Source organism: Gigantopelta aegis, chromosome 4, assembly GCF_016097555.1.
Source record: "Gigantopelta aegis isolate Gae_Host chromosome 4, Gae_host_genome, whole genome shotgun sequence".
Taxonomy (NCBI): Eukaryota; Metazoa; Mollusca; class Gastropoda; order Neomphalida; family Peltospiridae; genus Gigantopelta; species Gigantopelta aegis.
In genome coordinates, this window is record NC_054702.1 from 40,590,271 (window position 1) to 40,611,575 (window position 21,305).

The 21,305-nt window shown below is 36.5% G+C and overlaps 1 protein-coding gene across 1 annotated transcript; it reads right to left on the minus strand.

The window, feature by feature from the left end:
• Window positions 1-336: 336 nt before the first annotated feature.
• LOC121372052 (metal regulatory transcription factor 1-like) lies at window positions 337-19,413 on the minus strand. The gene is made up of 9 exons (XM_041498304.1): window positions 19,106-19,413; window positions 16,099-16,239; window positions 13,928-14,007; window positions 11,900-12,050; window positions 8,622-8,753; window positions 6,687-6,760; window positions 5,830-5,945; window positions 2,453-2,525; window positions 337-2,137 (listed from the first exon to the last, which is right to left on the minus strand). Exons 1-9 carry the CDS (start codon window positions 19,342-19,344, stop codon window positions 1,308-1,310), a joined length of 1,836 nt encoding a protein of 611 aa, XP_041354238.1. The 5' UTR covers window positions 19,345-19,413; the 3' UTR covers window positions 337-1,307.
• Between the last annotated feature and the right edge of the window lie 1,892 nt (window positions 19,414-21,305).

Consider the following 21,305-nt stretch of genomic DNA (forward strand, 5'->3'; position numbering starts at 1 on the left):
AGATCAACATTCAACAGAACCACTTCAGTTCTATTCAGTGGTCAAGTTAATCTATGACCTAACCCACTGCTAATTGCAAGAGAAATAAATGAATGTTTTTTTTAAACCTGTATCAAAATTATACTACAATACAATTAGTGGAACATTGTTTATTTTCAGATAGAAACAAATATTCTTTACACACAATATCGCGGAATTTAAAGTATCGCAGTAGTTCAATTTAATTTCTCAATAGAATGGAACTGCTTTTTGTTATTTAACTTCAATTTGTTATTTGGCTAGAACCCACCCACCCCCCCAAAAAAAAACTATTAAGAAACCAAAAACATGACCGAATCCAATGTCAGATCTAAAAAAAATAAAACCTAAATCATACTTGCAGTCTAGTCTAAGATAATGATGTCATGCATAGCTCTGCTAACAGAACTGCACAATGGATGGTTCAACCATTAGTTTATTTAACCGTAAATACACCATGTCTATGTTCTGCAGTGAGGAAGACGTGCACATAATTCAGTGATAGAAGTCTTAGTAGAGATGTGATGGGTCATAGGGATTTATATCCCTCAGTGGCCTTGTCAGATTTTTCCCATCCCAACCAGTGGGCCACAACAGACATATTGCAAGTCATGTATCTGTTCTGCCCAATCCTGAACGGAGGAGCCGTACAGGCCAGGCACCTGCACCCATGACAGGCGTGCACTACAACAGCTTGTTCTGAATGTGCACGTAAAACCCTACGATCTGTCCTTTCTGTGGTTAAGTTGACATAAAACATTCCTTGCTGCTATTTGATAGGAATAACCTACATATGTTAAAACTACCAACATGAATGATTCTAATGTCGGAGGCACACAGAGTGATTTGCAAAAAAAAAGCAATGACTTGGATAAAGCAACAACTACCGACTAAACACCCCCCAAATTTATATATATATATATATATATATATTTTTAAAAAACCTTTCAATAAGTCAAGGACATGGTCATGCAAGAGTCTGGTGTTAATGGAACCAGCTGAATGATTGGACCAATAAATACGGACTAGACCCCCCATAAATGTTTTTTAAAACCCCTCTCAACAAGCTAAGGAGATGGACATGCAAGAGTCTGGTGTTAATGGAACCAGTTGAATGACTGGAACAACAAATACAGACTAGACCCCCATACAAAATTTAAAACCCCTTTCAACAAGCCTAGGAGATGGACATGCAAGACTGGTGTTAATGGAACCAGCTGAATGATTGAACCAACAAATACCGACTAGACCCCCTCATAACATTTTTTTTAAAAGCCCTCTCAACAAGCCTATGAGACGGACATGCAAGAGTCTTGTGTGAGTGGAACGAGCTGAATGATTGGCCCACTCTCCGTTTGGTTGACGACGGGAACGAAGATCTGACTGAGCGGTACAGATGCGCTCTCCGCGACGGCTTCTATCTGCTGTGGCATCAGCTCCACCATCGGCGTCTGCGCGTTGATCTGGGCCTCGGCATGGATCACGGGGGCCTGGCTGTCTGCCTGGTTGGCAGCCTTCTGCAGCTCTGCCGTGTTGATCACTGGAACTGGAATCATCTGCTGCTGTTTTATATGCTGCTGCTGCTGCTGCTGCTGCTGTTGTTGCTCCATGCTGGCGAAAGACATTGGCATCACTCCTTGCTCCGTCATCGCAGGACTCAGGGCATCACTCTGACCACTGCTTCTGCTGCTGCTGTTAACAGCCGCCGGGTCCATCACAGTAGCACACTGAGATTCATCAGAACACACAGCATCACACTGCTGCCACTCCGAAGGTTCCGATTTGATGCTCAGACCGCACTCTCCCCCGCAGTCGCTCGCTTCCAGACTGACCGTACAGAGGGTTTCTCCCAGTCTCTCGCCCTCGAGGCTCTTTACGTCATCCAGCGGAGCCTTGTGTTCAGAGCCCAAAAGTGATGTGGTCCGAGATGAGCACAGATTTTCGTTCTGGTTGAAGAATGGGTTTGCCATGTCAGGAAGAAGAAGAACATGTTGGGGCAGTTGGTCAGAGACAGCTGTGCAGCTGCTGTTCTGTATCGTGGGGTGCATTTCGGAAGTAGGCAGAACTAAGGGCATCACAGGCTGGAAAAGGTCTTGCATTGACAGGGTGGGCATATCTTCTGCAAATAGAAAATTAAATATTGCATAACATCAAGCAAAATGTTGATATCACAATTGCAAAATGTTACAAATATTTTTACAATTCTCAGAAGTAAAGTGCAATGGAATCACTTCATTTCCACCCACAATCAATTTTGAGATTAAAATACCAAAAACAACCCTAGTTTAATGAGAAATTTTAGAAAACCTTTAATTGTGATCTTTTTATTCACTTTTGACCAATGAATATTTGATTTGATATAAACACAAATTACATTTAAATTTTTATTTTTGTATATAATTTATTGCCAACAATTAGCAATGTTTGTAATTACCTGAGACGGAATTGATTTCGGTGTTTTGACTGCCATTGATTTCAGAAAACATAGACTTCATGAGTTGCTGATTCTACAAAACATGAACATGTGGTATATCATTAAACAACAGAAATCTTCAACATACAGTACATGCACCATTAAAGCAAGCTTTATAGTTGGTCCCACACGGAACGCTTTTTTCATATTATGGAATTTACTACAAGCTATTTATTTCTGAGCTGTTTTCTCAATGGCACACAAACATAGCATTTTTTTGTTATTTCAAAAACACTTTTACTTATCTTCTTAAGTCAAACCAAACTGAAATTATTTACAAAAAACATTTTTGTAAGAGGATAGGATGGACTACTGAAATAAAGATTTAACTCGTGAAAACTGCAAGGGGCAGTATACCCATGAATGTGTTATTTTATACTTGTTTATGGAGCAGAACCATTATTAATTAATGAAAAAAAAAAAAAAAAAAAAAAAAAAAAAAAAAAAAAATAATATATATATATATATATACTAGTGGAAAAAAATAACTGTGTAACCTAAAAAATCTGATGAAAATAAAACCGCTCAATATTTTAGCCTGATGTTTTGTACATGTTACCAGTGAACGCACCGCCACACAATAGCTGGGTCAATGCCGTATTTGCACGTGCAGTTTTTGCTTCTGGGACATGAACATGTTTGAATTTTTTTCTCCCAAATATTTTACTTTTCAAGTTTTTGTCGATCAACTGTCGGGTCATTGCATGCCAACCGTGGGGTACAGAAAAGCAGGTATTTCTGTTGAAAATTGTGTAGCAGAAGTAATGCCCAAGGCTAAACGAAAATGACGCCTTCGCGCAATTGGCATGATCCAGGCTGGTATGCGCCATCACGCTGTCGCTACGCAATTTTGTACACAACAGTATTAGGCTTTAAGACGTTATAATATCAGAGACCAACAACGTGCAGGCCGTCCACGCGTGACGTCACGACATGCACCTCAGGAATCGATTCCAAACGGCAAGTCTGACAGCGCGGACCATTCCTGATTGCGTGCCATTAATCCCAGAACTGTACGGAATCGATTACGTGCATGGTATCCGTCCGCGACGCCCGGCTGTCCGTTCAGTTTTGCTAAGACGTCATCGTGTAGCACGTTTGGCTTGGTGTAGAAGACACTTGCACTTTTAATCGCCGTGACTGGTGGGTATACTGTTTACGGACGAGTCCAGGTTTTTGGACAGCAGTGACGGCCGTTCAAGAGTGTATCGTCGTGTTGAGAACGTTTTAGTGACGCTGTGTTTAGCGACGTGCATTTGGCGGAGGCAGTGTCATGGTTTGGGGTGGCATCACGTCAACTGGACGAACACCTCTTGTGGTCATCGATGCAATTTGAACGCTGTACGCTACCGTGACGACATTATTCAGGCTCACGTCATCCCATTTGTGCAAGGACAGTAACGTCACAATCACGCTTCAGCATGACAATGCTAGACCTCACGTCGCCCGGGTGGGTAATGGATTTTCTAGCACAGCAGAACATCGATGTGTTGCAGTGGCCTGCGGTCCTCACCCGATCTTGCACCAATCGAGCACGTCTGGGATGAGATGCAACGTCGTGTACGTGCACTGCCTAACCAGCCGCTGACGTTGAGAGCGCTTGGTCAGACGTTAGTACAGATCTGGAACGGCATTCCCCACGCATTCTTCAACAATTTGGTAGGCTCTATGAGGCGACGGTGCCAGGCCTGCATCGACGCAAACGGTGGCCATACGCGCTATTAACTTTGTGAACTGTTTTTTTTACCCCCCATGTCTTTCATCCCCAATACCGATGAAATGACGGATGCTGTGACATTTTAAATGAATTGACGTTTTGCTTAATTGCCTAATAAATAATGCTATATGATCACTTTATCGTTTCATGTCTTGAAATTATGTTTTTATCAACATGATAACCATACACAGTTACTTTTTTCCACTAGTATATATATATATATTCAGGCCATAAAATAATGAAGCTTGGGTCATTAAAAAACCAAAATCAATCTTCAATTTTTGTTCACCTGCAAGAATATTAAGTGATCATCATAGGACACATTGCAAGTCAAGTATATAAGTAAATATTTTAGCTTAATCAATTTTATCAACAGATATATGCATACATTTAATTATGTATCAAGAATACATAGGGAACCACCACATAATAAAACTATCTGACCTCTTCTGCTAAACGAGAAGGCTAACAGAAGTCTTTGTCACAAATATTTTATCAGGTAATTAATTTGCAGATGAATTATTGGTTTAATTGTGTGTTAGCTAATAGCTAATATATATTAATATTGACATGATGTAATCCCATGGTGATATTTATTTCATTTCAATTTATTTTCGTGCAATTAAGGTTCAAGCACGTGTCCTGGGAAAACACTTCAGCTATCTGGGCTGTCTGTCCAGGACAGTGGGTTAGTTGTTAGTTGGTTAGTAGTTAGTTAGTTAGAGAGAAGAGGGTGTAGTGGCTTTACACCTACCCACTGAGCCGGTATCGGATTGCGAACCCTGTACCTACCAGCCTGTAGTCCGATGGCTTAACCACTGCACCACTGAGACCGGTTAATGATATTACTTTGTATGCAAGATGAGCTTTAATAAATAAACGTACATTGAAGTAAAGTTATGTCACAGACATCATGGGTTTATATAAACAAATACAAGTAATAAATATAAACATGTGTATGTTAGTATTGTTATAAACAAATACAAAAAAGAAATATAAACATGTGTATGTTAGTATTGTTATAAACAAATACAAGAAACATGGCAGTATTGTTATAAACAAATATAACAAGCATTTTGAGAGTACTGCTAAAGCAATACATGTCCCCTATACTGGTCCCAACAATTTTTTTTTATCTCCTAAATCCAAGGGACATAACTCTGAAAAGTGGGTAAATCACCATGAAAGTTAAACTTGATATATCCAGGCATTGCAAAAGCCCAGAATTTTTTTTTTCACATCTCCTAAGTTCAAAGGCCATAACTCCGTTAAAAATGGGTAAATCATCATGAAAGTCAAACTTGATCTGTTACAGTATGTGATAAACCTATACACAAAATTTCAGCTCAATATCTAAAGATTTTCTGAAAAAAAGTCTGAAAACAAATTTTCACATCTCCTAAGTTCAAGGGCCATAACTTCGTCACAAATGAGTAAATCGTCATGAAAGTCGGAACTGATCTGTAACAGCTCAATATCTCAAAGCCTTGTGAAAAAACATCTGGAAAACATTCGTGGGACAGACGGACAGAAGGACGGAGATGAAACCTATAGTCCACTCCGGTTGGACCAGTCGGGGACTAATAAATAAATATAAATATGTGCATGATAGTGTTGTTACCTCGTAAACTGCGTCTGAGTTGTCTTTGCTGTGTCGATTTTTGTGAGACTTTAAGCTGTAGTTTGTAGAAAATGCTTTTGTACATCCTTCCTTGCTGCAGGCATAGGGCTTTTCTCCTGAAAATAAAGTCAGAAATATGAGACTACCTTTTTTACCTAGGTCTCCTGAAAATAAAATCAGAAATATTCGATAACCCCTTATCTATAGTCCGTCCTATCCTCCTACAAAATGTGTTTAATAAATAATTTCAGTTTGGTTTCACGTAAGAAGAAAAGTAAAAGTGTTTTGGAAGTAACGAAAAAACCAAACTATTTTTGTGTGTACTTTTGAAAACAATTGGCTCAAAAATAAATAACTTTCAGTATATTCCATAGTATGATAAAAGGCGTTCCCTGTGGGAAGGATTATAGGTCTTTCAGTTTTAAGTAAAACAGCTTGATAATACAGGGTATATTTTTTAATTAAAATAATTTTCTTCAAAAATAAAATAAACAGGTTTTTAAATTCTCATCTATTTTGTGAAAACTTGTGAAAGGTTAATGTTTGAAAATATTTTAATCTACATCTGTTTGGTATCTAACATAGTTATTTCCAATCTTGGTCGATAGAGATAACCTGCTGCCACCACACAGGCTACTCCTACTAAAAAAAACAGTAAAGGATCCTTTACATGCACTTTACCATTGACAGGACAGCACATACCATAACCTTTGATGTTACAGTTGCGGGGCACTGGTAGGGAACAATCCAGGCAAGTCCACTGAGAGTGATTGATCCTATGACCCATCACACCTCAGTAAAGTTCTCTACCACAGGGCTACATCACACCTAATAAAACAAGAGGTAATTGAACCAACCTGTGTGAGTCCGTGAATGAGTTTTTAGATGATGGCTAGCGGCAAATGCTTTCCCACAACCATCAGCTTTACACCTGAAAGTGAAAAAAACAAAAAACAGAAACGATCTCTGCATCAGTTGTGTTCATTATCTGTGAAATAACAAGACTAGACTAAGTGTAGTTTTGAGGATGTGCTATGAAACACAATATTCTGTAAGAAGGAAGGAAGGTAGGAAATGTTTTATTTAACAACGGACTCAACACATTTTATTTACGGTTATATGGCATCAGACATATGGTTAAGGACCACAAAGATATTGATCGAGGAAACCCACTGTCGCCACTTCATAGACTACTCTTTTCAATTAACAGCAAGGGATCTTTTATATGCACCATCCCACCGACAGGATAGTACATACCACGGCCTTTGTTACACCAGTTGTGGAGCACTGGCTGGAACGTGAAATAACCCAATGGGTCCACCGACGGGGATCGATCCTAGACTGACCGTGCATCAAGTGAATGCTTTACCACTGAGCTAACGTCCCGCCCCATTCTGTCAGAAAGACCAACAAAAAAAAAGGCCCACCATTAATAATGGTGTAAAAAGTTCAGCGTGACAAAAGATCTATACAGACTGAAGTTATCTACAATGTCTTCATTTTGCACACCACCATTCACATTTGCATTCAGTTCAATATAATTTCTAAGTCAAAATATATTCTTTGAAACATACACTTGTTCCAGCCAGTGCACCACAACTGGTATATCAAAGGCCGTGGTATGTACTACCCTGTCTGTGGGATGGTGCATATAAAAGATCCCTTGATGTTTATCGAAAATAGCCCATGGAGTGGTGTCACCGGGTTTCATCTCTCAATATTTGTGTGGCCCATAACCATGTCTGACGCCACTTAACCGTAAATAAAATGTGTTGAGTATGTCATTAAATAAATTATTTCCTTCCTGCTTCTTGAAACATACAGGGCTACCTGATTGCTATTTCTTTAAGTACATTCTCTTGATAGCTACCATGAAAATAATCAACAGGCTAATCATGAAAACCCTGAGTTATCTACCCTTATACCAGAGCACGGTCTCATTTTGCTGTTATGTAAACGGCAAAATATTACTTGCACACGATACCATATGTACTGAAAATGACACACAATTTCAAACTAATGGGTTATTTAAATACTACTGAGGCAACGAAGATTTAAAAAGGCATTTCAGTATTTAATATTATTTTTTAAATAAACAACAGTTACTATACTAAGCGAATACAACAAGTAACCACAGAACAAATGCTGTTGTGGTGCCTATAGGTACTCAAAATGATCTATACAGACTACGGGATGCTGACATGACTTTTTATAATTATTTTAAAAAGACACAGAAAATATAATTTTCAAATTTATCTCACATTGCTACATAAGCATGTTTTCCTTAAAATTAAGCTGTATATGAAGAAAAAAACTAAAACTCACAACCCCCAATAAATTAAAATAATTCCTTTAAACAGCATAATGTTTATATGAAAAAACATCTGGCAAATAGGATTACCAAAAGAAGGGTGAAAACTGATGAGATTTAAATTTTGGTTTGAGCTATACAGGAAAAATGTTTGGTTTAGCCAATTTTCAGCATTTTTTTGGCAATTATGAAAATGCAGTTAATTTGAAGATAATTTAATTAACCAAATGCTAAATGTTGTAGCCACATTGTATACAAAATAGCAATTGACTAATTTGGCTATGAACAGGATGAGCTCTAGCTATACCAGGGCCCGTGCTTATAAAACTTTTAAGAGTCCAGACTCAATCTCTAATGACATCACACGCGTACAGTTTGTATGGCATTGTCATGACATTACTGTCTCAGACTCTATTAGTCTCGAGTCTCGACTCTAAACGCTTTATAAGCACCAGGCGCGATCTATTATTAGAGAACCTACATGTAAGGTTTCTCTCCCGTGTGTGTTCTGATGTGTTTCCTCAGATCACTCAGTGTCGTGAAGAACTTGGTGCAGCCGTCACCATCACACTTGAATGTGTCTCCATTGTGAATCCTCTTGTGAGCTTTCAACCTGAAACATATTTTACAAATGCCAAGGTGAAAATTAATTTGAGAAGACAAGAAATTGGTATCCATAGCTTACATAGAAATTATTATTTGAGCTTGTGTGTGGTACTGATTTTACAAAAGGAGTGTAAGGAATTTTGTACTGCCCGAGTGAGAGTCTTACATGAATGTGAGTGTAATAATTGGAGAATAACTAACAAGCTATGAGGAATTACAGATTATCTGTCCTGAGTGAATTAATGTTTTACAACATTAATTCACGAGAGACAGATAATCCGTAATTCCTCGTAAAGAGTTGGTTATTCTCTTCATTACCCATTGTCAATCTTACCAGCCATAACAATATATTCATACGCGACATGACTGGTGTACACATAACAGTATCCACAGAAGAATAGTTCCAAAAACACTCAAAATAATAAAATAAAAACCAGGTTTTTTTTTAATATTGGTACATATAATAGTGTTTATTATTTTTGAAAATGATTACAGTAATATTGTCATATAAACACACAAGCATATGTATGTACACACACACACACACACTCACACAAACTCCACCCTAAAAAACAGTCATTTTGTGACATCAACCAAGAAACCGCCAGTCGTAAGCAGGGCACACAGTGCAAAAACATTTTAGTTTAAAACATTCAAATTTGTTCTTTTCAAATTGTTATTATGGAAGAAATAGTCGGCGTTATAAAAAACGAATACAGAAAATGTGATAACAACAAAAGAACCATTACAGTTAGAAAGGTATTGGTCGCAAGAAAAAAAGACAGAAACAACTCGAAAATAACAGAACAGTGCGTGACCCTTGACATGTCCTAGTTTGAGCCAGTTTTTTTGCACATGGCTTACATGTGATTGCACGCTGTACAATTTAATCGGAATCCAAATCGGACAGTATATGTCGCTGTTTAGCCGGATTTTTTGAAGTATTTTGACGTGCGTGATTAGTTTTCATCGTTGCTTTTGGCGTTGATGGTAATGTTGAAAACACCACCATAGATGGGAACTGAAAACAGACTGTGTATCATGTTGGATACCTCGTGTGTGTGGGATACCTCGTGTGTGTGGGACATCTCGCGTGTGTGCGACGTCACAGACATTGACACGTTTGATGCAGTTATTGCTGGTACAGAGTATGATGCATTTTCCATCGATGTTGGTGTTGAATTCATAAGAATTTTGCCGTGAATGTTTGTATCGTAATAAAATATGTATAGTCTGTAGTAACAGTTTGACAGATGAATGAAGGAAGGAAATGTTTTAGTTAACGATGCACTCAACACATTTTATTTACAGTTATATGGCACTGACAGATGAATGAAAGCATGAATGAACAAAAAGTAGTGCAGGCAGTATGTAATTGCCAATCAAATCTTGTCTTTATAAAGCCAGCCAATCAGTGGCTGTAGAAGCAATCTGCACACACATGCAGAGTCTGAGCTAGGTGTGTACTAGCTGTACATATAGATCACGTAATCAGATTCTATGGTTAGGCGGTAGCCGTGCAAGCTACGGCAGGCTTTCTGTCGGAGCGGGCAATTTGATAATCTTTTTGACAAAACCACCCTTTTTGGACTGAAACGTATTTCCTAACAATAGCTTGTTTCGAATTGCAGGTCTTTTTGTTTCGTGCTAGTATAGATTTACACCCCACCCCCATGTATTTATTTATTTTATTTGTTTATTTATTTATTTATTTTGTTTGTTTGTTTGCTTATTTGTTTATTTATCAATTTATTATTATGTGTTTTAACCATTATATCTTCTTTCTTCTTCTCCTATATTTCCCAGTCCTTTCCATTATATGCGTCATAGCAATTTGTTTTATTTTTTTACCAATCTTTAATTTATACAGAAACATTACAAATGCATTTATGTATCAAATTGTTATATATGACTATATAACATTATTATACAACAAATTAGATATATGTACTTGTATATAAATTATATTACTTAGATGTAAGGCCATGAATTCAAGGCTCCCCAACCTTGATATGGTCAAAATGGACTGGGGAAAATAAATATTAAAAAAAATAAAAATAATAATTTTAAAAAACCCCCAAAAAACCCCCCACCTTTATTGCCAAAAGCGGCTTGTCTGGTGCAGTAGGCAATACACAAGAAAATACAGTGCATGTGTGCTGCGTAGGGTTTTTATTAACTGACATAATATCTAACCTGCATAGTGTATTATAGATTTCACAGCCAGTGATACCAGTCATATGTCATCTGTATACTGGTTGACTATTATACAATTTTTACAAGTGATATCACAGCCATAATAACTAATATAATCTTACCTGTGTAGTGTATCATATGATTTTTCAGAGCCAGTGATATCACAGCCATAATAACTAATATAATCTTACCTGTGTAGTGTATCATATGATTTTTCACAGTCAGTGATATCACAGCCATAATATCTCACCTGGATAGTGTATTATATGATTTGTCATAGCCAGTGATATCACAGCCATAATAACTAATATAATCTTACCTGTATGGTGTATTATATGATTTTTCACAGTCAGTGATATCACAGCCATAATATCTCACCTGGATAGTGTATTATATGATTTGTCATAGCCAGTGATATCACAGCCATAATATCTCACCTGCATAATGTATTATATGATTTGTCACAGCTGGTGATATCACATCCATAATATCTCACCTGCATAGTGTATTATATGATTTTTCACAGCCGGTGATATCACAGCCATAATAACTAATATAATCTCACCTGTATAGTGTATTATATGATTTTTCACAGCCGGTGATATCACAGCCATAATAACTAATATAATCTCACCTGTATAGTGTATTATATGATTTTTCACAGCCGGCGATATCACAGCCATAATAACTAATATAATCTCACCTGCATAGTGTATTATATGATTTTTCACAGCCGGTGATATCACAGCCATAATAACTAATAAAATTATAATCTCACCTGCATAGTGTATTATATCATTTTTCACAGCCGGTGATATCACAGCCATAATAACTAATATAATCTCACCTGTATAGTGTATTATATGATTTTTCACAGCCGGTGATATCACAGCCATAACTAATATAATCTCACCTGTATAGTGTATTATATGATTTTTCACAGCCATAATATCTCACCTGTATAGTGTATTATATGATTTTTCACAGCCGGTGATATCACAGCCATACGGTTTTTCCTGCGTGTGGACTCGCACATGTATCTTCAGACTGTAGGAGGTCAAGAAAGATTTTCCACAGCCAGACTGATCACAAATGAATGTGTATTCACCTACAGATTAAAACACAATTAGGTATTTAGAATGGAAGAGATTTACAGTGAAATTATCATATTTTCTTTCCATGAATATAATTTATAGCACACTGTATCATGTCAGTCCTTCGTGTTTGAAACTTTCAGGTGAGTGATAAATAACTTACCTCATGAACTCGAGGCGAGCGATTTGTGTTCCATAGAAACACATCTTGAGTAAAGTGTGCACATACTGACAAAAAAACTTTTACAAAGCAGTATAATGATATTCAAACACTGTTACCAGGTGGAGTTAAAGCTGATTGTTTTCAACTAGTAGGAGGCGTGCTTTTACCATATTTTTAGGTGGATGATAAAAACCGCTTCAAAAAATTAAATTAAAGAGTGCTTAGGCTTGCAAGCATGATTGCACATCTTAGATGTGAAGGACTGTTATCTTTATTTGGTTTTCACAAATTTAAGTCACGTCTGACAAAAACTCTTGATCTCTGAAGTGTCTTGGAAAGTTGAGGTTTCTGTCAACTTATCTTCTTTTTCAGGTGGTGCTAAAATCCAGAGTTAAAACAAAATCCTGTAAAAATACTTCATCTCTGTATATTTCAATATATAGAGATTATTATACGAGCTTGTGTGTCATACTGATTTTACAAAACGAGTGTCAGGATTTTTGTATTGCCCGAGCGAGAGCGAGGGTAGTACATGAATCCTGACACGAGTTTTGTAAAATCAGTACGACTCACATGCGAGTGTAATAAGTTCTTTATTATCCATATTATTATTGTTGTTGTCTTTATGAATAACAAGACCCAACTCAAAAGGTTTCAGCCACAACTAGAAGGAGACGATGAAATGACGTCATATTTCAAATGCACAGTCTGAGCTTGGTCTGAGTAACGTCATGGAATGACGTCGCTTCCCATAATTATGTCATTACACTTGTTATTACACGTGTGCTTCATATGTTTATTATTAACTTGGTTATGTTGAACCATATGGATAATAAATAAATATATATATACTTTAATATCTTCATGTAGACCAAAAATATTACATCTCTTAACTTAACACAATTTTTATGCATCTGATCAAAAATAAAATAAAAACACAAAAATAAAACCCTGCTGATATATTGTACATTTGAGGTGTACCTACCAGTAGTTTAACCCCATAACTACCATTTGGTTTTGTAAAAAAAAAAAAAAAACAAAAAAACCTCCACTAAAATAAGCATGTACATTGTATATTAGTGAGAAAACAAGTCAGTATCATCAGACCTTGCTTTTTAAGGTGCGCAGGTGTGATAACACTCGTACAGCGCACTTAATTTCAATCTGACAAGTGTGAAAAACAGCACACATTACACTCAACAAATGACGCATGTAAAATAGATGGGTGTATTTACTTCCACTGTTTATAAAAATCAAGTTTTCATAGCTCATTTAGCTGATAGGAAGGTCCTTTTATTAAAACAATAAAAAATAATAATATGGCAGTGGCTTCCATGCAGTCGTTAAACTGGTACTTCTCGGTCTTGCACAAATCGGGAAATACTGGTTTAATAGACAATTTTGTAGACGTACCAGTCAAAATCCAATCGGAGCTATGCTGCCTATTTTATTTATTTTGGAGAGTGATTTTTCACCCGCCTTAGCATATTGAGGTGTGTAATTTTTCACTTGCCTATAATTTTAAAAAACCAAGGACTGTATCATTATACTGTTGATGGGTTATTAGTTTTACTGGCTTCTTCTAATACACTATGTTAGCATGTATACAACAAACGACACATAAATCAGCAACTAAGCCATCCTTAATGATTAAGACAATAAAGAATTTTAATTTTACTGAGTAAATGTAAAAAAAAAATTCCTGACATCAAACAAAAATTCAGTTACCTGTGTGTGTTTTCTGATGAGTTTTTAGATTGCCTGGAGTTGTGTAAGTTCGGTTGCAGTCATCGTAGTCACACTGAAACCTTTAAAAAAAAAGAAAAATAATAATAAAAAAACATTTAAGAACATAAATTTTGAACTAGAAGTCAACTAAGTATTTGTGATGGCATTTACTAGTCTCATAATGCCTCGCAATATCATTTAAACGTAATTTGCAGTTTCAACACTTACATGTAATATATAGCAATAGCGACTTTTCAACAAAGCTATTTTTAATAACATTAACAGTGCAACCAAGCAGCTACTGTAAATTATGAAGTATTAGCAACTGCATATTTCTGTAAAAGAAACTCATTGACAGACATACATGTATACAGGTACAATTCAGAGATTTGCATGTTACATACCAGTTAATACCTCCAGGGCTGGAACGTAACAATGGCACCAACAGCAATTGCTGTCGTTGAGATATTAATTACTGTAGGCCGGGAGCATCGCAGATGCAGGGGTTAAAAATTTACATTGCCCGACGCAAGAGGAATATGATGGTCGGACAACTGATATTTCAGATCTAACTTACCCGTGGGCAAGTAAACTTCAAAAATAATGATAGAAAATAAAAATATAAAAATCTCATTCATACCAATTAAATTTGATTACTTTCGCATGCAAATGAAGAATAAAAACATTTCTATCAACGAGCTTTGTCATCTTCTTACCCTGTGTCAAAGAATCAATCGTAAATGTCTACCTGTATTAACCATGTATGGAAAAAGCCGACAAGTTGCGATTATGTACGAATGAATTGAAATTAGAGTTACTTACCTTTGTTCTATAAATATATTAGAGCGCTATAGCTATCTGTGCCCATGGCGACCGCGTGGTTTGACTATTGATCTGTGACATTATCATCTATGTCTCAAAAGTCAATAACAAGTTATTTTAGCGGGGAAACTAAAAGGAAATCGGAGCACACCAGTGACAATTTGAGTGTTACGAAAAAGAACAAGAAATACGACGAAGGAAAACGTGAGCGAAAATTTCAAGAAATATGGAAAGACACTTTTCACTGGGTATAATATGACGAAAAAAAGAACGTTATTATATGCACAATATGCTCCAAATACCCAACAATATCGGCAAGAAATAAAATAGATTCGTTGACGGATGCTCGACATTCCGACTTGACTATTTAAAAAGTCACAATGTATCAGCAGTGCATAGAGAATGCCAGTCATATGATCGCTCGTCAAAAAAATTGGGTTGTACCATTCATAGTGACACATCTATATCTGAATCTACTAACTGGTTGAGCAAAACTATCTTTCAGCTTGTGATAAAACACCAAACACGATTTAGTTTAGTTGATTTAATGCTTTAGATTCATGCTATATACATGTACACTTAATATATAAAATAAATAATTACTCACTGGTATGTTATACATGCTTTATTGATTTATTCACTTAAATAAGCAAATTTCTGGTTGGGTAAGTGAAAAACTATTTCGGGCAAGTAAAAATGCCTATGGCAAGTGAGTTTTCAAATAATTTTTCAACCCCTAAGATGGCACTTTTATTGTCACTGGTTAAAGCTCCTCAATAATGGCAAACTGTATATTATATACCTGGTGTATATTTTCTCTCAATTTTTAACATTTGTGCTTTTGAAATATGTCTACATACAGAAAAAATAACCTTTCAGTCATGTTGATTTGCTGCAAAAGTCACTTAAAAAAACAAATCTGCCATAGGTAGGCTCAAAATTGCCATCGGTGGGTTGTTTCATCCATGGCAATATTTTTTAAAACATTCAGGAGTTCGAGCCCTGTACCTCCATATCAAAGGAGGTATGTATGTGTGTATAAAAGATCATTTGCTGCTATTTAATAAGAATACTATATGTTGCTGATTCTATTCAGTAAAAGAAGCTGTAACTCAACATATATATAGTGGCGGTAGCACAACCACTTTTACCCACCCATCTTTTAAAATGACAGAAAAAGAAAAACTCCTGAAAGTACATGTACAACGGGCCCAAAATCTACAGGTACTTAGGTATATATATATAGTTAAAACATACTGTTTAAATAGCCCTACCAGTCTGCAATTATCTCACACATACCTGTGTTTAATTTAGGTTTAAAACTGTATCCACTTGAAACAACTGTATACCTTTTAACGTGCATTGCTTTGGTTTCAGGATCCTGGGTCTCAATAGTTAATGTTGCATGGGTAAGATTTTTTGGCATCCGTCTGTTCCCTGGGTGAATCTGCATTAAAATCTGGTCTTCTGATATTGTATGTTCAATGTACCTGAAAAATAATGCCCAGTAAAACTACGAGCCATCTCTAGTATTTCTTCCGACAATTCATGCATGCGCTTAAAAGGAAATTTGTTATGCAAAATAAACAGGTTAAAACTAAAATCAAATATGAGCCTTATGTGTTGGAAAGATGCATGCCATGCCTGGTGCTTATAAAACATTTAAAGTCTTGACCCAAAACTCTAATAGAGTCTGCAACATGAACATCATAGCAACGCCATATAAATTGTATGCGTGTGACATCTGATGAATGTTAGAGATTAGTCTGTACTCTAAACGTTTTATAAGCTTGGGCCCTGGACCACCAACACATACTGACACTTTAAGAATGAAAAACGCATAATTTTTGAGTTAATAAAAAAACTTTATTATTCCTGCTAACTGGGGGCAGCCATTTTCTTTTGTTTTCAATGCGTCCGGTATTCAAGCTTCAGGCGAAGTGATGTTGGCTCCTACCAACTCCTGTATGCACAGTGTAAACAAATGCAGTCATTTACGACAAGTCATCAACCTGCCTTGTAAAACAACATAAATGACTTTTCATGATGATATAACAAATGATTTAACTAAATATATTTCAATTTGCATTAATAGAACTAAATGGAGCTATAGTATTTCAGGCCTATTGTTCGAACCAAATTATTAACAACTACAAAAAATTACTCACCTACCTTTAATTGCCATTAGATTTCCTCCAAAGTTTGTCTAGACAGAAATCGCAAAAAACAACAACTACAAATATACAGACTCCACACACGAGACTGCAACGATGTCGCCGATATCGTCTTTGCTGAGATTGCATAGGAAAAAATACATGTAGTTTTCTGCCGTCTGCCATGTTGCTTGTTTATGGAATACTCTTCATGAGGGGTGAAAGCCTCCAAAGTATGTGACACAATTAATATGAAATCAACGATCTCTTGTGGTATCATTAAAAAAAAAAAAATAATAATAATAATTAATATGATGTCATCACGTTTGCTTTTATATCATAACATGTTATGATGTTGTTAGATTTGTCCTATCCTTTCATCCCTCTTGAAGAATATTCCAAAAAAGTCAAAATGGCAGCTGGCACAAAATTACATGCTTTTTGTTCTATGCGCTCTCAGCGAAGTTGATATAGGTGACATAGTTATCATCTGGTATGTGCAATCTGTGTCATTGTAATGTTTTTTTCAAGATTTTTGTCTGGACAAACTTTGGAGGAAATCTAACGGCAATTAAAGGTAGGAGAGTAATTTTTCTTAGTTGTTAACAATTTGGTTCGGACAATATCTCTGCCACTCGCAAAATTTGCCAATTGCGAATTTTAAAAACAACTGGCAAATAAATTACATAACTGGGTTTTTGCCATTTTTAAAGTTTAAAATGTTGATTTGGCAAAATTTTCGGATCACCCAGAGCTAGCCCTGTATTTTACTCTGTTAAAAAATCCAAAGAAAAAATGCTTACTATTAGGCCTATTGGTAGGGTACGTTGGAGCAAAAACGACCACTTGTGATAACCAAAGTAATAATGTTCTTTATGAACAATACAGAGATCCGGATAGTAAGTAAAAGCACACTTACTACATCCCTCCGGACTAGTAGGGAGAGATGGTTACTTTCTGAGGGCAAGATATAGTGGGTTATAGCGAAAACGGAACCGTGCCAAAACGGCTCCAGGTGAAAAAACGGAACCAAATTGGACAAAACGGAACCTGTGTTGGCTAAAACGGTACCAAAATCTGTGGACAAAACGGAACCTGCGTTGGCTAAAACGGCACCAAAATCGATGGCTAAACCGGCACCGAAATCAAAACCTATTTATCTCGCATTCCCAATGGGAAAACAATATATGCTATTATAACATGATTGCTCATAGTTCATTTTTATGTGAATTAAATAAATGAAATTGTTTATATACATAAGTGTTGTTATTTTTGGGCTACATAGTATGGGCCTCGATTAGTGACGTCAAGCATCATCTTAGCACGTGCTCAAGCTAAAAATAACAGTTGTACTGAAGGCACTAATTTACTCTATTACCTTTTTAAACACAGCAACAACTAACAGATCTCATGAAGGAAGTCAGACGTAATAAAGTAAAATGATGTTTATTTATTTACAAAACAAGCAATCGACTGTTGTGTACTTAACCAAGCAAGCCCAGCAAGGCTGTACAGTGAACATCGTGAGCTTTGATGTTTTGTCTGCGACACTCCGGCTAGACGGAATCGGTGATGGGGATTAACAATTAGCAATACAGGTGTAATTCTAGTAACTTAAATGCTTGATAATCAACTGTCTACAGTAATAACAACTCAAAAGATTTGGTAAGTGTTAATTCCTATCGTAGCACAATCCACGGTTTCACATGTTGAATAATACGATTTTGACCGGCTTTATTCGGCAATAAACCTTAGTCATGATTTTTCATTTTTTTCTCTCTCTCTCTCTCTCTATTATGTGTGGTTCCGTTTTAGACAATACAGTGAGGTGCTGTTATAGCCACAATCGGTTCCGTTTTCGCTAACAAAAATGGTTCCGTTTTGGTAGTGGTTCCGTTTTAGCCTGATCCCGATATAGATGGGGCAACTTGGTTGTGGGGCAAGTTAGGACCCTGCTAGTTCATCAAGATTAACCTTGCGTGCAAGCACAACGGCAAGGTTTATCCTGCCTAGCCATTAAGCACTTCTGAACGGTTCCGTGGAATTTTGCTACCTTCCAAATGAAGGAATACTCGGCCTACATGTCATGTAGCATGGCTTAGTTATGGCAACCATTAAACTGATTTTTCACCTGTTTTTTTTGTTTTCTTCTTAATAAATTAATTGATTAGTATGTTGTTTTTGATAAGCACACTGCTATTACCCATGATTGGTGTTGTCACTGCCGTTATCGCCAGTGATTAGTGATAGTTCCGGGTTTCCGTCGTCGTCGACAAATGACCCAGTCTTATTATCTTCGGAATCCCCGGGTCCGAATCCTTGATCAACCGAGTCAATATAAACTTGAGTCACTCCACTTGCATCGGTGGAGTTATCATCATCAACTAATCTCATAATATCCTCCAAGGACATCGACTCTTTCTGGTTATCTTCGAAGTCCATGGTGCCTGACACACACTTCTCAAGGAAGTTCTAAGATTTTTCTCTAATTCTACTAAAAAACTAACATAACATTTGATAGGATAACTCTTGACGCAAATAGCCAACAACCTACGTTCTTACAAACAAGACAACAAAACCCCCGGTGTTGCGTTAAATACATCCCGTGAAACGTTTCTACCGGAAATGTTTAATTTATTAAAAACATTTTATAAAAGTCTCTACATTTTTAATCGCAGCTCGAATTGACGAATGACCTTGCGTTCAAATGAAGTACAATTATCGAAATTTAATGTCAGTTTTTGTTTTTTGTTTGTTTATGTAGTTGTTATATACCGTATAAATTGAAATAATAATTTTAGCTAAAAAAAAGAAAAGTAAAAGCAACCCCCCAACCCCACCCCACACACACACAGCCGCCCATGCCCCAATTCGCCCCAACCCCGCCAAAAATAAATAAATAATAATAATAAAATAAAAAGCACAAAAAATAACCCCCAAAACCCCCAACAAAAAACAAACCAACAACACAACATCGTAAAGTAGGCTATACATGGCATATCGTCAAAGAGATCGAACATGTATATGTGTATAAAGTATATATCAAAGGCTATGGTATGTGCTATCCTTTTTGTGGGATGGTACCTATAAAAGATCCCTTGCTACTAATAGCAAAATTTAGCGGGTTTCCCCTCTAATACTATATGTAAAAAATATCAATGTTTGATATCTTGTAGCCGCTAATTAATAAACTAATGTGCTCTAGTGGTTTCGTTAAATACAATTATTTTACTTTGTTTAGTTATTAGTGGTTAGTGAGAAAGACGTCGGTGTAGCGGTTGTCTTGCACCTACCCACTGAGTCGTTAAACTTGCTCTATGTGAGAGCCAGTACCGGGAAAATAACATGGTCTAAAGCTCTAGCCTAATCTGTCGTCACCCTGACACTGTACGAAGGCCTACAGGTCTAGACAGCTCCATGGTTATATCTTTATAGAAAATTTCGCTTATACAAACAAAATGTAGTAAACCCCTAAAGTCTAGAATGTTTACTAAAGTTTTGAGTCTTTGAAGTTTTATAAGCACCAAAGGTAACCCGATCTCAAATTTAAAAAAAAAATAAAAAAATAAAGAAATAAAGAAAAAGAAATAAAAACGAAGACGAACAAAACGTGGTTCTGTTTTGTATTCTTACGTGGGGTGGGACTGGGGTGGTGGTGGGGTGGGGTGCTGTTATATATTAATTTAATATTTATCTCGGAAGGAGGACAACCGCGTTTACAAACCATCCCCACACCATCCCCGTTGTGGCGCCCATAACGTTTAAAGTTTGTTTTGTTTAACAACACCACTAGAGCACATTGATTATTAATCATCAACTATTGGATGTCAAACATTTGATAATTGTGACATATATTCTTAGAGAGGAAACTATCAATTATTACAAGAATATTATTTTGACATATTAAAATAAAATATGCCAATTATGTTTTTAATTTACAGTTGACAAATTTGACAAAAAAGAAAGAAAGAAATGTTTTATTTAACGACACGCTCAACACATTGTATTTACGGTTATATGGAGTCAGACATATGGTTAAGGACCACACAGATATTGAGATAGGAAACCCGCTGTCGCCACTTCATGGGCTACCCTTTTCGATTAGCAGCAAGGGATCTTTTATTTGCACCATCCCACAGACAGGATAGCACATGCTGTGGTCTTTGATATACCAGTCGTGGGTCACTGGCTGGAACGAAAAATAGTTCAACGGGCCCACCGACGGGGATTGATCCCAAACCGACCGCGCATCAAGCGAGCGCTTTGCCACTGGGCTACGCCCGCCCCTTGGCGCCCATAAAGAAATATAAATGTACGCCTATACACGTGACAATTAAAAAAAAACAAAAAAACTTTAAAAAAGTTATCATGCAGCTATAATAATAAACATATTTGGACTTTTT

What these genes read in the sequence shown, in the direction of transcription:
- LOC121372052 (XM_041498304.1), bottom strand. Translation starts at nt 19,344, where the DNA reads ATGGACTTCGAAGATAACCAGAAAGAGTCGATGTCCTTGGAGGATATT. An exon ending in AGTGACAACACCAATCATGG is followed by an intron (nt 16,240 to 19,105) that starts GTAATAGCAGTG and finishes ATTATTTTTCAG; the next exon opens with GTACATTGAACATACAATAT. An exon ending in CGAAATCAATTCCGTCTCAG is followed by an intron (nt 2,138 to 2,452) that starts GTAATTACAAAC and finishes TTCTATTTGCAG; the next exon opens with AAGATATGCCCACCCTGTCA.